The sequence below is a fragment of the Mauremys reevesii genome, linkage group 4 (genome assembly GCF_016161935.1).
Source record: "Mauremys reevesii isolate NIE-2019 linkage group 4, ASM1616193v1, whole genome shotgun sequence".
Taxonomy (NCBI): domain Eukaryota; kingdom Metazoa; phylum Chordata; order Testudines; family Geoemydidae; genus Mauremys; species Mauremys reevesii.
Window position 1 is genome coordinate 48,796,599 of NC_052626.1, and position 16,048 is coordinate 48,812,646.

The 16,048-nt window shown below is 46.9% G+C and overlaps 1 protein-coding gene and 1 long non-coding RNA gene across 5 annotated transcripts in view; one reads left to right on the forward strand and one right to left on the reverse strand.

The window, feature by feature from the left end:
• The window catches only part of LOC120405311, a 40,617-nt gene extending 36,929 nt beyond the window's left edge, over window positions 1-3,688 (forward strand). The window contains exon 3 of the long non-coding RNA XR_005598483.1: window positions 3,564-3,688. This is a non-coding gene — a long non-coding RNA (uncharacterized LOC120405311). The remainder of the gene's footprint in view (window positions 1-3,563) is intronic.
• Window positions 1-11,101, reverse strand: part of NUBPL (nucleotide binding protein like) — a 157,050-nt gene extending 145,949 nt beyond the window's left edge. Inside the window, exons 1-2 of one of the 4 annotated variants that reach the window (XM_039538838.1) lie at window positions 10,836-11,098; window positions 6,387-6,534 (exon numbers count right to left, since the gene is read on the reverse strand). In XM_039538838.1, the coding sequence (XP_039394772.1) occupies window positions 6,387-6,534; window positions 10,836-10,940 (253 nt within the window). In that variant the 5' untranslated portion in view covers window positions 10,941-11,098. Of the gene's footprint in view, window positions 1-6,386; window positions 6,535-10,835 lie in introns of those variants that run through there. The other 3 variants (XM_039538839.1, XM_039538840.1, XM_039538841.1) reach the window with 3 other exon arrangements.
• Window positions 11,102-16,048: the final 4,947 nt, after the last annotated feature.

The window sequence follows — 16,048 nt, forward strand, 5'->3', positions numbered from 1 at the left end:
CATCAATCATAAAAAAAAATCAAAAACATCAAGGGGGGACTCCAAAGCAGCAGAACAGGGCACAGGCACAACAGTGTACATGTTGTTTTCAGCTCTCCAGGGTGTGTACATCTCAGTCATCTCTCAGTCATACCATTCACTAGCAGTCATCTCTAATACTGACACTGTTTCTTTTGTTTCCCAGTTTACTACCAGCAGCAGCAAATCACTTGATGAGTTATAGTTTTTTAGCTTGGACTACTAAGTCTTTTAGTTTTTCAGGCTCTGCTTGGCTTCTTTTTTCAGCTGATTTTTCCGCAGATGTTACAATTTCTGCAATGATTTGTCCTTCAATTTGCTTTTGAGCAACAGGTACAAATGCTAAATTAAAAATTTGCTTGCTAGTAAAATAAAGCTGCACAGCTAAATTCTCTTGTTCACACATTCTCTCTCTCTTCTTCCTCTCTCTTCCTGACACACAGGCACAGCGTTTCCTGGGCATGTCGCTTCTGAGACAGGCATTGATTACATTTTAGAGATGGGCATCTTGGCCATCCTTTAGATGGGCCAGTGGGCGCTGCATCATGGGGGGGGGTGATTCCTGCCTCCCACCGGCGCCACCAGCAAGGTAAACACAGTATCTTCTACAGTCTACGCCCCAGGTGCCTCAATTACTCCCTCCTGCCACCTGAGCCCCCCCCCAAAGAAGCTTCCTGAGTGATCTGCCGGCCCAGTGATCCTCAGTTGGTGGGGGGCAGGGTGGGTGATGGGATCGCCATGCATCCAAAAGGGCGGCCAGTCGATCCAAACCCTCTCGACCGGGCACATCCTCGAAAGGTAAGGGCTCGCAGGCACACATCTAAGGGGACAAAAGCGGTAAGACTTTAGTAGCAGTTATCCAGTACAAAGGGGGTATGGCAGGCAGACAAAGGGCCCCCAAATATTCAATGATACTGTCCAATCAAAATAAACCACACAAAAATGACCGAACGCCAATCATGTTGAACTCAAATCAAAAATCAAAGGCACTCCAAATGGAACTCCTGGAATGAACCCAAGGAAGAACAGGAAGTCCACCTGTGCACTGCCACTGTGTTGCCGTCACTGCGGCCACACCCAGAACCGCTCGTTGGGCGCAGGGTGCCCGTGGGTTGGGCGCGGCCGTGCAATCGGGCGCCTCCGCACCTGCTTGCGCGCAGCGGCGGGGCCCCATCGGCGGCGCTTTGTCCGCCATCGCGCGGGCAATCCAACGCGCTAACATATCATGGCACGCGCGCACTTCAGGTTATCGGCATGCAAGGCCCAGCCCGCTGCTCATTTTATTTTGCATAGTCCCGCCGCAAATGCCCGGCTCGCCCGCCGCACCCCCGCCGTTTTCTGCCGGGTCAGGTACCAGCCGGCCAGCTGTCGCCTGGGCGCCCAGCTGTCCGCCCTGGCGCAGGCCTAGGCCTTGCCCCAAGCATGCAGTGCAGCTTCCTCCCTCTTACATCGCGTTGCCCCACCCTACCGGCAAATTTCCATCAGGTCGCAGTCTTGTCATCCTCAATCATTTCCATCAAGCGGCATCTGGGCATTGGCAACAAGTGCTGATCAGTCCAAAATAGTTTTGAAATCTGCGCTGCAAGATGAAGGGACTTTCTGGTTGCCTCTCCTGGCGCCATTTTAGCATAGGGAGGGGCCAACTGGCCCATCTGCCTTGTGTTAGGTGGATTGCCTTGGAGCCCCTTGGTTTGCTGGGGGCAGCAGGGAGGCAGGCCAAAGGCAACCGCAGCCACAAAGCAAGATCCGGGCCATGCTGTTCAAAATCATAGCAGCGCGAGATTGAGATCAGCATCAAAGCATCGAACATCAAAACAAGCCGCCGACAAAACACGAGGATCATCCGTAAATCCAAAGGTCAGCTTTCTGTAAATCCAAAGCCTTATCAGCAACCAGCAACAGTCTTAGCCCAACACATTAGCAGCACAGTTGTAGTCAAGGTGTAAGATGACGTTACGGATTCAATGCATGAGCAAACCACATTGATCTTCCAGCAAATACCTGTTCATCGATAGAAATTAACACCGGCCCACCGCCCATGATTAGGGTCTCAACATTCACTGGACCAGGTAGGGGGGTCCAGGTGACCGGCCGATTAGGTGTTGAGGGTCTGCTGAGGCGCAATCACCGGAAAGGGCTCAGGTGTTAGCTGGAGGAGGGTGGCTGCCAGGGCGGTGCCATGCATCCCGAGGATCCGGGCGGTGGGTCGAAGCGATTGGAAGGGTCCAAGGGCGGGGCGAGGCGCGCGAATCTGTCAAGAAGATGCGAGTGGTGAGTGTCCTGAGTAACCCAGTCTCCCTGCAGAAGGCTCTATCTGGCTGGATGATCACCTGGCCGCCATTCTCTTATAGAAGCCTTATAGAAGGCATCAGACTGAGTAAATTGACTTTGCCAGGGGCACATGATGGCATTCGCATGGCCGCAGGCTTTGCCCCTCCCGCATCCACCGTATCACCCCAGGGAGGGGGCATAGGTGCATTGGGACCGGGAGCTGGCACAGGCGTGGCCAGGCCCCAGGCACATTGGGGGGGGGGGCAGGATCAGGGGGGCAAGCCACACCACAATAGGTAGGGGGCCAAGCCCGGAGCAGGGGCAGGCGCATCCAAAGTAGGGGGGAAGTTCTCCAAGGGCAGGGCAGCCAAACCGCCCATCAAAAACTCTCCTCAAACGCCGCAAACTCCCGCCATTCATCCTGCGCCAGGGCAGAAAGCCTCCAGAAGCCGCCAGCCCTGCCTCGGCCGTGAGAGTTTCTCCTGCCCTTATCGCATCCCACCACTCTCCACTTCCCGAGAAGGCAAGCCTCTCCTTCGCCTTACCCCAAATTGTACTCAGCCCCGGTGCCTAGCATCAGTCTCTCCCAAACACTCAAGCAAAGGCTTCCCCCTCTTGGAACGCGATTCTCCCTCCGCAAGACCGCCGCGCTGCTAGAGGCCTCCCTTATGCGTCTCCCTTCCACCGCCGCATCGACTTCCATATGTGCCGCTCACCCTTTTCGCTGTGCCCCTGGCACGCCCTGCGCGCCTGCTGGGACCAGCTGCCTCCGACGCCATCTTTGCTTCGGGCCGCTCACTCTCAGCCGCCGACACTGAGCTCAGTCGCCCCCTCGCCGCTACTCACTGCGCTCGAGTGGCCCGCCCCTGCGCCGACGCCTGCTGCCTTTCCACCCTCACCACCAACGCCTTTTCGGACGCCCGCGCTCGGCCACTGCCCCCACTCTGCCCTCACCTCTCCTTTCTTCTTTTCAGTTCAGGTTCAGGCCACTGTCACTGATTTCATTTCGCGCCTCCTTTTTCTTTCAACTCAGCCAGGAGCAAGGTCCTCATTGCATTCAGTCAAAAGCACACAGCTTTTTTCCAGCATACATCTTTATACTCTTGAAGCAGGCAAGCAGTTTGGCAGCAGGCAGAACTCTAGTGTGGAAGCAATTTAAGAACTTGTGTAATTTGACAAGAGACTGAATACTGAACAATTGAGAAGGACTTTTAGTAGATGGTTTACAGTTTTTATATTTTTGTTTGTTTGTGTCAACCTTTATTTAACTCTAGTACTTGGAAAGAAAGGATGTTTTTATGAAAGAGTCAACAATGCAACACCTTCAACTAAGATACAAGGCCCTCAACAAAACCAGAAGATTACTTGACCTTCCTGATAGTTCCAAGTTAAAAACAAGCATTAAAAATTTTTTAAATAAAAACCTCTTTAGGCCTTCTTTATACATTATTAAAAAAAATTAAAAAGGGCCACAAACCCAAGTTCAATTCTCTAAAGCAGCTCCAGTCTTTTTGGTAACAAGAAGGAGATAGATTTGTTGCAAGGTTGGCAGGTCAAGGAAAAGTTTAAACAAATTACAAAAACAGAGCTAAGATCTTTGCATGAAGAAATTCTTGCAAGAGGGAAAACTGGAATGGAAGTGGAAGAGAGGCATGAAGAGAGAGGTAGGAAGGAATAAAAATAAACCACGTAATAGGTGGATGGAAAACAATACAAGAGAAGAAAAACACCAAAAGGATAAAAATAATAAGAAAAGCTTTTTCACACAAAATAGCACCTCCTCTCGGTCACTGATAGGAACTGCAGTTTCCAGAAGATCCAGATCAGGTATGTGAAAGTGACAGAAGAAACTGGGAAGTTGATTTGGCTTCTCGTAAAGGTAGAAAAGTTATAGGGCAATGGGAGAAAAAGAGAGAAACATCATTCAACAGTAAACACAATAGCTGATTAAGAAATGGTCTTGGATAGCCTTTCCCTGGGACTCACATCCAGTTATCCTAAAATGGAGGGGCGGTTGAGGCCGGAATGCAAGAATACTTAAGCAATGAAAAATGAGGGAAACTAAGGCTCAGAGATACAGAAGTCAAAGATGGGGTGCTGAGGTCTGCAAATCAGTCGTATAAATCTGTAGAAATATCTCCCCAAGCATCCTTTAACAAAAAGGACAGGGTACACAACTTTAAAGGCAAGTTAATCCCAGATTTCAGCAGCGATGCCATGGGCTGAATAAAAATTCTGCAATTATTTGACCTTCAGATATTCATCTTAACACTGAAATTTATTCTCATTTTGACAAATGAGCACCCAGAGACTGCTTTATCTTCTCAGTACACATATGCAATACTCATTGAAAGGAGACTATAGCTCCAAAACACCAATCCTTGGACAGTGAATTTAGATTTAAACTACATCTTTGATATTTATTACTTAGTTATGTAGTCTGAGAGTGCAGTCCATTTATATGGCCAAAGAACTGGCATCTCTGCCCATATTTAAAAATATATATATACAGAATTTAAATTAACTTCATCCAGACACCAATAAGTAGCCATGTTCATTTGTGGATATAAAGGAATAAGTTGTTTTTATTGTTGGAAAGCCAACTTTACAAACCAGACTATCAACAACCTAACTAAGAACAGTGAATTACAATCACCAGCCAGCAAGCACATTGTAAAGAAATGCACAGATTGATTATTCTTCATGATGTGTCTGTAGAGAGGTGAAATCTAAAATAAGGAAATTCACTCAATCCGTACTTCAGTTTACAATCATTATAGCAATTCCAATTAAACATGTCTGTTTTTGTTTTGTTTTTGTTTCTTTAATTTAACAGCCTGTCCTTTCCGTGCCTGGCAACCCAGAAAATAAACTAGAGAGAGAGAGAGAGCGCGCGCGCTATGACCATCTTATTTAGAATATAGATTCTGAACAAAGAATCTGAGGATTTCACCAAGAAATATATATTAAAAAAAATAGGCAACATTCAGTTAAAGGGATATTACCTTCTTAATATGGATTCTGGAAGAGAGATTTTTAAATGGATTTACAAAGAGAAATATTTCCCCAAGTAATTTTAATGTCAGCAAGACTTTTTTATTAGTAGTATTAAACAAACCTCTGCAGTGTTATCAGCCCAAATGTAACATCATAGTTCTATTGCCTAGGAATCATAGTTAAAGGTCAATCATTAGTTTGAAATCTAGTTGGATGGGGAAAAAAAGGAGTCAAAGCCATTTCAGGTACTATATAGACTTGTGAGGTCCCCTACCAATTTTTGTGGTTTGCAATCACTGTACTGTTTTCCCTTGGGTAATGTCCACACAAACAACTGAGAAAACTGACAAAAGGTCCTTTTCCTGCCAGCTTCCCTACATGGGCAGATCCCCGCCTCCCTCTGAAGAAAATGAGTCTCCACGTGTGTCAGAAGTCCACCTGCACTGAGCAGCTTGCACAATGGAGGTCTAACTTAGATCCTGATCCTGTAGTACAGTGTATTTATAGGCAGACCTCTGCATCCATGTGGAGCTACTTTGAACACAGGGAGACCCTACAGAGGTGTAAGGGCCTATCCAAAACGACTGGACTAAAGGATCAAGGCAGATGAACTCTACATGGTACACAGTGAAACTGACTCTTACACAAAGTGTTGTGATTGTCAAATGCAGAAAGACAGACAGATGCTTTCTCCTCCACCCCCCACAATCTTGTTAAAATAATCTTAGGCATTGTTTGCACAATTATAGATGAAAAACATTCAAACTGACAGTGTCCTTTTAAACTCTTGCAGACTGAATAGAAGTGAAACTGACTTGCACGGTTTCACAGTTTCAGACTGAATGAAATACAAAAAATTGCCTAAGAGCTGAAAAGTAAAGTAGATTTTTTAAATGCTTTTAGTTTTTACTAATACTGCTGTACTGCAGATCTTTAATAAAGATAAATATGCATGTTTTTATTTTGCTGTTTACTGCCTGTGTAATTTTTTTTATTGATGTATTTGTATAAATATACCAACCTCTTATGCATGTTATAAAACAGAAATAAATACCAGCACAATAATAAAAATGGATGACAGAGCAAACACAAAAACTTACCTGCTGTTGTTGACTTTCCAACTCCCCCTTTTCCAGAAGCAAAAACTAGTACCTGCTTAACTCCTTCTATTGGCTTTTGTTTTGGAAGTCCTCGAGACATGATTTGAGCACGTTTTTCTTTTAGAAATTCATCATTGGTGCTTGATGACTTAAACAAAACAAAACAAAAAAACCCACATATATACTCGTTTCAGAGTAGCAGCCATGTTAGTCTGTATCCGCAAAAAATAGGAGTACTTGTGGCACCTCAGGGACTAACAAATTTATTTCAGCATAAGCTTTTGTGAGCTGCCCATGAAAGCTTATGCTCAAATAAATGTGTTAGTTTCTAAGGTGCCACAAGTACTCCTGTTCTTTTTGCACATATATACTGTTTTGTTACCAGTCCTGTAGTCTTTGAAAGAAAAAATTTCAAAGAAGCTGGATTCCAGGAAAGTAACAGTCACATTAAGACTCAGTGGCCTTGCCTACACTTTTGCATGCGAGTAGTCCTATTTATTCAGTGGGAATTATCTTGTCTGTACAGTTACTCATATACATCTTGCAAGATCAGAGCCTAATTCAGGAGTGATCCGACTGACGTCAGTGAAGTTACAAGTGCGCAAAACTGGTGAAGTATTGCCAGCCTCAAAATGTTCAAAAATCACAAACTGCACACCCAAAAATTTGAGTTTAACTTAAAAATCCTGAAATTTCTAACTTTTAGATTCTTTTTATTTTGTGCTTTTCTCTACAACCATGTGAGAAGGAAGGAAGAAAGGAAGAAATTCTCATTTACTTATATGAATCCAGGTGCTGGGGCCTATGCGACATAGATGGTCCACCAGCTGCCATTGGCATTTTATGCACCATGTCATCTAATCCTACTCAGAAGAGCAAATCAAGCTGACTCACTGATTAAAAAGGCAGAGGGTGCTGGTGGCCCTTCTACAGTAGGGATCCCAGCATTACTAACACCAATGAATCTGAACCACTGTTAGCAACAGTGGGTAATTTTTAACATTGATAAGACTTTGTCTGAATCTAACTAAACCAGTTTTACATGTGTAACGTCACTAATGTCACTGGAATTACTCCTGATTTATACTGGTTTTACACACGAACAGAATCAGATCCTAAAATTTTCTATGTCCTGCAGACACCCTACTGTATGGTATATAAGGAATTTCTGCTAGGAGTTTGACCCATATACACACACGCCAGTCAATGTCTTGCCTGTCACCGGGGCAATCTTAGACAAAAGTATAACAAATAGACACTTGAGGCCCTATAATTCTGGAGAATTGTCTGTGGGCCAACCCAAGAAACACTCTACCATTGGCAGTTCCTCTTCTGGGTCCTGTTGCCTGACTAATGTCTTGTCTACAGGGGGGAACCAACAGCATATCAATAGCAGAGTAACTATTGAGCTGCAGCTATTCTGGTGTAACTCCCCTGGCCACTCTATTCCAGAATAAATGTGACTTTATTCAAGAACAATTACTCCAAAGGAGTGGAGTAATTATTCTAGAATAACAAGGAGTCCGGTGGCACCTTAAAGACTAACAGATTTATTTGAGCATAAGCTTTCGGGGGTAAAAAAACCCACTTCTTCAGAGGCATGGAATGAAAATTACAGATACAGGCATAAATATATACTGGCACATGAAGAGAAGGGAGTTATCTTACAAGCGGAGAACCAGTGTTGAAGGCCAATTCAGTCAGGGTGGATGTGGACAGGGTTTGTTACAGGGACACCTCTGGCCATCACGTACAGCCCCCAGCAAAAACCTCTCCAGCACATCATCAACGATCTACAACCTATCCTGGAAAATGATCCCCCACTCTCACAGGCCTTCAGAGGCAGGCCAATCCTCGCATAGACAGCCCCAAAACCTGAAGCAAATACTCACCAGAAACTACACCCCACACCACAGAAACAGCTAACCCAGGAACCAATCCCTGTAACAAACCCTGTTGTCTCCTCTGTCCCCATATCTACTCTAGCTACACCATCATAGGACCCAACCACACCAGCCACACCACCAGAGGCTCAGTCACCTGCACATCTACTAATGTGATATACACCATCGTGTGCCAGCAATGCCCCCTGCCATATACATTGGTCAAACTGGACATAAAAGGATAAATGGATACAAATCAGACATCAGGAATGGTAACATACAAAAGCCTGGACACTCAATAACAGATTTAAAAGTAGCCGTTCTTCAACAAAAAAAACTTCAAAAACAGACTGCAAAGAGAAACTTAACACCATCAGAATAGGGAGTGGGAGTGGCTGGCTCACTACAAAAGCAATTTTCCCTCTCTTGGTATTGACACTTCCTCATCAATTACAGTAACTCCTCACTTAAGGTTATAGTTATGTTCCTGAAAAATGTGACTTTAAGCGCAACGATGTTAAGTGAATCCAATTTCCCCATAAGAATTAATGTAAATGAGGGGGTTAGGTTCCAGGGAATTTTTTTTCACCAGAAAAAAGACTATATATATTTATAAACATAAACACACACACACACACACACACACAAACACAGAATATAAGTTTTAAACGAACAATTTAATACTGGTACACAGTGATGATGATTGTGAAGCTTGGTTGAGGTGGAGAAGTCAGAGGGTGGGATATTTTCCAGGGAATGCTTTACTGCTAATGATGAACTAGCAATTGGCTGAGCCCTCAAGGGTTAACTCTCACAGTCTACAAGGCAGCAGGAATGGAGGGAGGGGAGAGATCATCACAGACAGAGACACACTGTGTGTGTGAGAGAGCCATGTGCATTTCCCCTTTAAGTACACTGCCTTGTTAATCAGATCAGCTTGCTGAGACCACAGCTGCTGCTACCAGCAAGCTTCCTCTGTCCTGAGCCCTGTGGTGTGTTCCCCCTGCTCTATGGAAGATGGGTTAAGCAGGGGGGAGGGGATCACCCTGACATTAGCCCCCCTCTTCCTCCCCTCCCCCCGCACAGCAAGCAGGAGTCTCGGGGAGCAGCTCCAAGGCAGAGGGCGGGAACAGCACATGTCAGTGGGGGCAGGCCTGCTGGGCAGCTGCTGCACAGAGAACTTAGAGGAGCGGGGAGCTGATAGGGGGGCTGCTGGTCCATGCTGGTTCCAAGCCCCCACCAGGGCCACCGAGGATTCAGGGAGCCTGGGGCGAAGCAGGGGAGCTGCAGCACTTGCACTCACCCAGCAGTGGTCCAGGTCTTTGGCGGCATTTCGGTGGCGGGGGGGGCCCTTCAGTCGCTCTGTGTCTCTGACAGCACTGAAGGGCCCCCCGCCGCCAAAATGCCGCCAAAGACCTGGAGTGACTGAAGGGCCCCCCACCACCGAAGACCCAGACCGCCGCTGAGCCAGGGCTCGTTGGGCCCCTGTGGGATCTGGGGCAAATTGCCCCATTTGCCCCCTCTCTGGGCAGCCCTGCCCCCCACCAGCTAGCTGCAACAGGCTGTTCTTCCTGCAAGCAGTGGACAAAGCAGGCGGCTGCCAAATTATGTTAGAAGGGAGCATTGCACAACTTTAAATGAGCATGTTCCCTAATTGATCAGTAATGAAACAACGTTAACTGGGACAACTTTAAGTGAGGAGTTACTGTACTGGGAGTGGACCACATCCATCCTGACTGAATTGGCCTTCTACATTGGTTCTCCACATGGAAGTTAACTCACTTCTCTTCATGTGCCAATATATATGTATGCCTGTATCTGTAATTTTCACTCTATGCATCTGAAGAAGTGGGGTTTTTACCCATGAAAGCTCATGCCCAAATACATCTGTTAGTCTTTAAGGTGCCAACAGACTCCTCTGTTTTTGTGGATACAGACTAACACGGCCACCCCTCTGATACCTCATTCCAGAATAGCCTGTCCCCAACAGCAAAACAGCGACAGCACAAAAGTTATTCTGCTCTAGCTATGCCGATCAATTTCCCCCCATGTAAACAAGCCCTAAGAGAAAGCCCCTTACCATGAGCAGCAAATATATCCCTATGGCCTGTGCTGCCGAGCCCCTGAGAAATAAAGCTCTCGCGGGACTGGCAGAAAGGGGAGGACCCGCTCCCTCAAGGGACCCTACCAAAGGGACCCAGCAGCACCGAGGGGGTGAGGGCACTGGGAGACCCATTCCCCGCAGGCACGAAGCATGATGAGACCTGGCCCACTGTGGGGCGAACGCATCCCCTACGCTAGGGACTGGGGTCCTGCAAATGGGCCTTTCAGGGACCCAAAACGGGGCCTATTTCCCCACGGAATCCACCCCACAGTCCCTGTGGCGGCTGCTAGTGGCCCCCACTCCACGTGGCCACGGCGCTCCCCGGGCAGCTCGGCGGGGCGCGGGCAGACGTGCCCCACCCCCGGTGTTTGCGCGCCCCGCCGCCCGTACAAACACAGCCGGGGCGGTGCCAGCGCCAAAGGAAGCAGGCGCGGCGGCTCCGCTCCTCCTGGCTGCACTTACCGGCGAGCGAGAGGAGAAGGCAGCGCTGCCCCAGCCCTGCAGGCGGCGCGGAGCCGCGGGGCAGAGCCCGGCGCATAGCGCCCGGCACCACGCATGGGACACCATCTCCTGCGCCGTCCCCTGCCCCGGGCGCGCTGAGATGGCGCCGCTTAACCCCGCCTCAGCAGCCCGCCCCCTTCCCCGGTGCGGGCTGCCGGGACCCGTCTAAACCGCTGAGCTCCGCTCCCTCAGAAAGGGGCTGTCCGCTGGAGGCGCTGAACTCAAACCCCCCGCCCCGGGAGCGGAGGCTGCTCAGCGCCTCCCTGGCCTCAGTCGGGCCCGTGTGATTTGTACATTTAAAGGACTCCACGAGAGGATGTGTCAGTGGCAAAACCCTTGCCTGGCGTGCACCTTGGCACTGCAGAGGTAGGGTCTTGGCATTATACTGGTTCATAGGCAAAGGCCACACACAGTGCAATATACATTTTCAAACAAGAGGGGACTGTTTCTTCGTCCGAGTTTATCATCATGACACGCCACAAGGTCTCTTCATGTATTAAGTCGTCCGTCCGTCCCCCCCCCCACCCCAATCTGTTGCCTAATGCTTTGCAAGCCATGAGAAGGAACTGCTAGCAAGAATGCTTTAAAATTAGTTAATGCTTTAAAATAATATAAAAACCTTTTGCTTCAGTGTTTAAGGGAGCAATTAGGGTGACAACTTCTTGCATCTTCCACTGAAGCACTTGGTGGAAACTTTTAACAGTGCGAGTAATTAACCACTGGAACAATTTACAACTTTTAAATCGTGATTGAGTGTTCTAAAGATGGCCTCTAGGAATTATTTTGGAGAAGTTCCAAAGGACTCATCTAGCCTTAGAATCTATGCTGGTCACTGTTGGGGACAGGATACTGGACTAAATATAGCACAGGTCTGATGTGATATGGCAATTCCTATGTTCCAATATAGAGTGTGCCTTCCCAAGCAGTGACCATGGAAAGAAGCTGTGACAGGATAGTTTCCTGTGATATTGTGGACATCTTACTGAAGTAAATTAGGAGTTCTTTGTATTAAAAATGAAAATGTTTATGGATTCTTGTGGGATTATCTGCAGGGGGAGACATGATTAATGTAAACCCTGGGAAGTGTTCTGGATTCAAAGGATTATTTTAAACAATGTGCTAGACAAGAATAAACTTTTAGTTGAGTGGGTTTCCAAGGAAGAGGTGTATGCAAATTGACCCATTCTGGTTGTGCAAGAACTCAGCCGTTTGAAGTTCGCCTTGAGGAGGGGCCCTTTGTGTCCTGCTCATCTGTTATGCGAGGACAAGAGCAGAAGCCCAAACTGCATAAAGGAGTGATTCCCAGAGTCACAAATGTTCTGGGCAACAAGTGTTATGAACCCGTACCCCAGGAAAACCCCTCTGTGATGCTTGAAGGACTGATTCCTACCCAAGTCTCTGTTGGAGCTGGGGTGATCTTTGTTAAGCTTATAAGCATGCAGGTAGGTTTTTATATGCTTTATATGCAGGTAGGTTTCTCTGTAATGCTTTACCTTAAGAATAAAGTGCTTGCTTAGGAAAAGCTGTGTGGTTCTTTATACCAATGGGCAATTACATTGTTTATAGCCTCTGAGGGCTGGTCTACACTATGGGGGAAAATTGATCTAGGATATGCAACTTCAGCTACGTGAATAACATAGCTGAAGTCGAAGTATCTTATATTGAATTACCTACCGTCCTCACGGCGCGGGATCGATGTCCGCGGCTCCCCATGTCGACTCCGCTACCGCCATTCGGGTTGGTGGAGTTCCAGAGTCGACAGGAGTGCGTTCGGGGATCGATATATCGCATCTAGATGAGACGCGATATATCGATCCCCGATAAATCGATTGCTACCCGCCGATACGGCGGGTAGTGAAGACGTACCCTGAGAAGAACTTAAAGCTGGTCTGCTTAGGCAGTCTCACTTGCTGGTGACCTCACAGTGTAAGCAGGGAACTAGGGAGCCTGGAAAAATCTCAGTCAAGAGGGAGAGAGATTCAGGCCACTTCTCAAGAGAGGAGACAGGAGCGTAGAAGTGGATGCCTATGCTGGACCATGGAAGGGTAATATGTGCGCAAGTGCTCTGAACTGTGACAGAAGCATAATCAAAACAGTTCCTTATTTGCATTTACAGAACTACCAATACCACGAATGAAATACTGGTGGGTGGTGGCATACGTTAAAAAATCAACTTTGACACATATCTTTCATAGAGTTGTTATTTATTGCCTTAAAATGGGACTGATCACACTATACTGTTTCATGAGTAAGGCTACGTTTTAGTCACAGGTATTTTTAGTAAAAGTCATGGACAGGTCACAGGCAGTAAACAAAAATTCACAGCCTGTGACCTGTCCATGACTTGTACTATAAACCCCTAACTACTACTTGGGCCAGGGGGCTGCAGGAGCTTGGGGGGGGGAGGAGTCTGGGGGTGCTGGGAGGTGGCCCAGGATCCCCACTGGTGCGGGGGGGGGGCAGGCAGCAACGCACGGCTTGGGACCCCAGCTGGTGTTGGGGGTGGGTTTGGTGAGGCTGGCAGGCTCCCTACCTGGCTCCACATGTCCCTGCAACTTCTGGGGGAGGGAAGGCTGGGGGGGTCCGTGCACTGCACGAGCTCCAGCTCCACAGCTCCCAGTGGCCAGAAACCATAGCCAATAGGAGCCTCAGGGGCTGTGCCTGCAAGCAGGGACAGCATGCAGAGCCCCCATGGCCCCTCGGCCTAGGTCAGGAGCTGCAGGATCATGCCAGCTGCTTCTGGGGCACCATGACTTCTGTGACCTCTGTGACAGACACAGTCTTATTCATGAGACACCCATGTGATGCCCATGATTCCACAACATGGTTTGTTGCTGTCCATGCTGGCAAGACCAAACCCTATTTATACAGAATTCCCCAACATAGTAAATTTTGCATTGTGGATAGTCCCTTGAAAAGGACTGAAAACCTAAGACACAATTATCTTTTTGTTTACACCAGTTTAAAGCAGGAGTAAATCAATAGTCTATAATCTGTTGACTCTACTATAGTCTGTTGAGTTATGTTAGCGTAAAACTAGTGTGAGAGGAAAGTCAGATCTATGGCAAAACTACTGTTGAAGTCCTGACTACAGAGGCCAGCCAAACTGTATTTTAATTCAGTTTCTTTGGAATTCAGTTTAAGCGAAGTTCTCTTGCAAGGCCCAATTTTGCAAACCCTTACGCTTATGAATAGTCCTTATTCTATGCTAGTGCTAACACTGAAGTAATTCAGACCCTTGCAGGTTCACATCTTTAGTTTTCAAATATAAACCCCAATGTGTAGTTAGTGTTCCACTGTTGTAGATACTTGCAGTCTGTGATGGTTCCAATTTTCTAAAATCAATTTAAAATGTTATTATAACAGGACTACAGTTTTACTTTGAGGAGAACTTTTACCATCATTTTTTAAATGTTTTATTTTTTGTCCTATATTTTTAAAGGACACAGATAATCAAGCATTTTGTTGAAACACACTAACTTAGAAAGACTTAGTTCATGCTTCAAAGATCTCAGGCAGCCACAGAAAAATTAAAAGATAGGAATACAATATTTTTGCTAACCAACAAATGACTCTCACTCACATTGCCATTTTTGTCCTAACAGTAGAAGCACATTTTGCATAAAACTGACAGAGGCATGTGCAGATGTCAAATAGTTCCCCAGAAACTTACTTCTAATGCAAACCAAAGAGGCAAAAAAATACTGAAGTTCCAGTACTTCATCTGGAAAATCATTAATTTTGGAACTCCAACATAGTTATATTCCAAAGACCCTGTCTTCACTGACCAGGGACCCTGTGTTAGCACCTTCCTACAGTAGCTGGAGCCAATGTTAAAGTAGTGCAAAATGTTATGCATATAACAGAAAATAAACAGGTATTACAATATTAATGTTTTGCATACATTTTAGCTATACATCACTATAAAGGCAACAATATGTAAAAAAAAATGGCAAAATTGCTGCACCACACTTTCCACTCAGCTTTAACACTGACTTGGGCAAGTTTCTTGTCCTTTTAATCCCTGTCTAACCTTGCACAAAGTAAAATTGGTTTTGAGAACAATTTAATGTTGCTAGGTGTCACATTCCAGGATGCAATCAGTGAGGGGATGTGTCACCACCTGTCCTGCAACCTTGGTAGCCTCACAAAGCTTTGCTGTTGTATCTTCCAACCTGGGCTGCTCACAAACATCCAAACAGCATGCAAGTCACACCTCAAGTGCCTGTGTACAGCCAGGGGCGGCTCCAGGACCCAGCACGCCAAGCGCGTGCTTGGGGCAGCAAGCCGCGGGGGGCGCTCTGCCGGCACCGCGAGGGCGGCAGGAGGCTGCCCTCGGCGGCTTGTCTGCGGAGGGTCCGCTGGTCCCGTGGCTTCGGTGGACCTCCCGCAGGCGTGCCTGCGGAGGGTCCACTGGTCCCGCGGCTTTGGAGGCCACGGGACCAGCGGAGCCTCCGCAGGCAAACGACCGGAGGCAGCCTGCCTGCCGTGCTTGGGGCGGCAAAATCCCTAGAGCCGCCCCTGTGTACAGCTGCAGTCCTGGTCCAGCAACTCTGATACCAGCAGCCTGTCAGCAACACACCAGCTCCACTCCGGCTTCCAGCAACCTTGCAACTCTGGCTTACTACTTGCTGATTGACCCTAACACACTCCAAGTTCCAAATTTTCCCCAAAGCATGCATTCTGCATTGCCGAGCCCTCTTATGGACAGTTCAGACATTATAAGTCTGTTGCCCCTGTAAGGGGTCAATATCCAACAGCCTGCTATTTTTAAATGGAGTTACCAAACAGCTCGGTTTAAACACAACACTGGATTAGTTCTGATTAAAAAATAAAACAAGTTTATTTAACTACAAAGAGCTGATTTTTCAGTGAGTACAAATAAAAGGTATTGAAATCAGAAATGGTTCCAAGAGAAATAAAGATAAAACTTTTTCTAGTAGCTAAAAATTAACAAACTAGACTTTGTTCAAAGAAAAATCCTCACCAAATGTTCCCAGCAACATTGCTAACTACATTTTCATGTCAATATCCCTCCCACAGTCAAAAGGCTGGTTCCTTTGTCTTCTTAGGTGAAACAAGGAGAGAAAGATAGATAGATAACCTGGGGTGTTTTTGCCCCTTGCTTTTGTAGTCCACTGTGATGGGGTCCACACACTTCATGTGAGAGCCCG